This window comes from Halyomorpha halys, unplaced genomic scaffold, assembly GCF_000696795.3.
Source record: "Halyomorpha halys isolate HHAL.00 unplaced genomic scaffold, Hhal_1.1 Scaffold1276.1, whole genome shotgun sequence".
In the NCBI taxonomy this organism is placed as follows: Eukaryota; Metazoa; Arthropoda; class Insecta; order Hemiptera; family Pentatomidae; genus Halyomorpha; species Halyomorpha halys.
Genome location: NW_027106957.1, coordinates 65017 through 67584, shown reverse-complemented (window position 1 = coordinate 67584; position 2568 = coordinate 65017). Strand labels below are relative to the sequence as shown.

The 2568-nt window shown below is 27.2% G+C and overlaps 1 protein-coding gene across 1 annotated transcript in view; it reads left to right on the top strand.

The window, feature by feature from the left end:
- LOC112210705 (probable cytochrome P450 6d5) overlaps positions 1-1204 on the top strand; it is a gene marked incomplete in the record, with an annotated part of 34071 nt that extends 32867 nt beyond the window's left edge. The window contains 1 exon segment of the mRNA XM_024360714.2: positions 1041-1204. Within this exon segment, the coding sequence (XP_024216482.2) occupies positions 1041-1189 (149 nt within the window).
- Between the last annotated feature and the right edge of the window lie 1364 nt (positions 1205-2568).

The window sequence follows — 2568 nt, the reverse complement described above, 5'->3', positions numbered from 1 at the left end:
GTTTACACTTCCACCAAACAAGTATTTTTAATTTTCACTATTTCTTCTTAATCCCCCTTATATTACTATTTTTAGGCTATTGTTTGATTATTTTCTAATTAGTTTATGTTATCATTTATACTTATTATTCTTTTTATACGGCAAAATTCTGTTTTCTAAAATCTTATCATTCTCATTTCTACCTTTTATCCATCCCACATTCTTCCTTTTACATTACATTTTTATTTAATAAGTACAAATATAAATATTATATATACAATGGAATATTTAAGGAGGGTGGTATTAAATTAGTACAAGTGGTAATAAATTAGAACAAGTCAGGCAGTCAGAAATCGGTTATTAGTTGCAGAAAATTTTGAAATTCTAATTTATACTACTTTGATTGCCCTCCCTGGATATGTCCTTTAATCTACTCTAAAAAATAAATGTTTTGATAGAAGAACCATGTCTTTTTCTAAATGTCCTACCGCTTATGAAGCGCTTTACCCATTTAGGTCATTTTCTGACTTAATCTGCTTTGTACCCTCTTTTTATATAATTCAAAAGAATAATAATACAAGATAAAAGAAATCAAACACATTGGCTTTATATTTTAAAGAATTTAGTTCTGATGAGTATGAATGTTTATTAATTACTCTCTATCTTCATTAACAAATACAATGGGCTTCTTCTAGTTCCTCAAATGGGGTCATCAAAAAATAGTCTTATTTATAATATTCTTTATTTTTTAAAATGAAAATCAATGTTAAATTTAAATGTTAAATAAAGACATTTATTGGTAGAAAGAAGTGGTCCCTATCAAATACATTTATATTACAAGATAATTTTTGGCTATAAAACTAGGAAGGAAGGTTAAAAATAAACAATGTGTTAACATACCTTAAAACAAATTCAGTTCAATTAACTAATTGATTTTTGGCTTGAAGAGTAATACAAAAGTTCAACTGTTTCTAAAGAGGAGTCCCAAGTAATGAACTCAGTGTGTCTCTATAGCATTTATGTATAAGATATATATTTATAAATTTTTTTTTTTTTTTCAGCTATGATGTATGCAATGCTTGTTGTGAAGTTTGGTCTTGCCTTGTTTCTCTTAAACTATAGAGCCAAGTTATCTCCTTCAACAAGTTATCCAGTTAAATTCAATAATAGAGCAGCAACATTAACAGCAATTTGGAAATATTCTAAGTGAAAAGCTATTGTTCAATATTCAAAGAATCATCAATGAGCAATAATCAAGAATTGAAATAATGTTAGATAAAATGTAATATTATATATTATATCTGTCTCTTTTTTATATTTGTCTTTTGTAATGGTTTTTATGGGATATTGTAAAAAAAAAAAAAAAAAGGCTACATTCTGATAAAATTAGAATTGATCAAGCAGTGGATTATGTAGTTATTTTGTTTCATCATAAGACCTACACTTTTTATAAGTTTTAAAAATCTAAAATTGCTTTAAGATCAAAAATTAAGAACCAAAACCAAAATGCTTCTAAATTCTTTTATTTTTTATATGGATTATTACAATATCAAACGAAACCAAACTATAACTACTTCGAAAAACGGCTATGTGGCGAAAGAACTATATAAATCACATCAAAATACAGAGGAAGTAAAGTTCTGAATCTATAATTATAATTCTAGGGCAACGAAAGAATGATAATAGTAATTTATTAGACTTAAACACTTTTTTTGAGAATGTAATAGTTTCACGTTATTTTCAAAAGATTTGCAAATGGTAGGTCGTAAAAGTGGAATTCTACTTGCTCATAAAGTTCCGAAATTTCTAAGGAAATACAACATTTATCCTACATCAATAACATTTTTCTTCGTAATGTTATCTTTTTTTGCTTAAGATATTTAGTAATTGTTTTTATAAACTCAGTAGCAACTATGATTGTAACGATCAACGGTGCATAGAAATCCCTTTTGTTCATCTTTTAAGAAGAAAACCCTTATTGCCAATAGACAAAGGAGTTAGAAATATAAGATTCGAACAATATATTTTGCACTATCGCAATTTTACCTTGTTTTTAAAATTTCTTAACATCTTTCTTCTTAGATAACGGAAACTCATTTCCAGCGGAGAGCTGAATTACTTTATTTTTCAGGTGATAATTATATAGAATAATAATTGACCTATGAAACAGATGCATGATCACAATTAGGACCCATTATTACTTTTCTTTTGGAAGTATAAGTACAATTATTTGTTCATTAATTAATTCGAAGCCGTTTATTCAGTCAAATATTGTTCAGGACAACTAACAGGAGATAACTGTTAGTTTAATAAATACTAGAAAAACAAAAAATAAAAAAATGATAAGTTATCTCAGGAACACATAAACTTATCTCGAATAACAGTCACAAACACGTATCGATTAGCCTGTTTAACTAATCTTGTTCAGTGGATCTGAATCGGTCTTGCTTGTGTTTGTTTACGTTTAAAGGCGTAAAACATTTGGTCGTCAACGCCTATAATCGTATAACCCCTAGTTATAGTAATTATAGGGTACGTTTGTGTATTATCCTTGATTAATACGGAATCACAGTTATTCTGAAAAAAAAA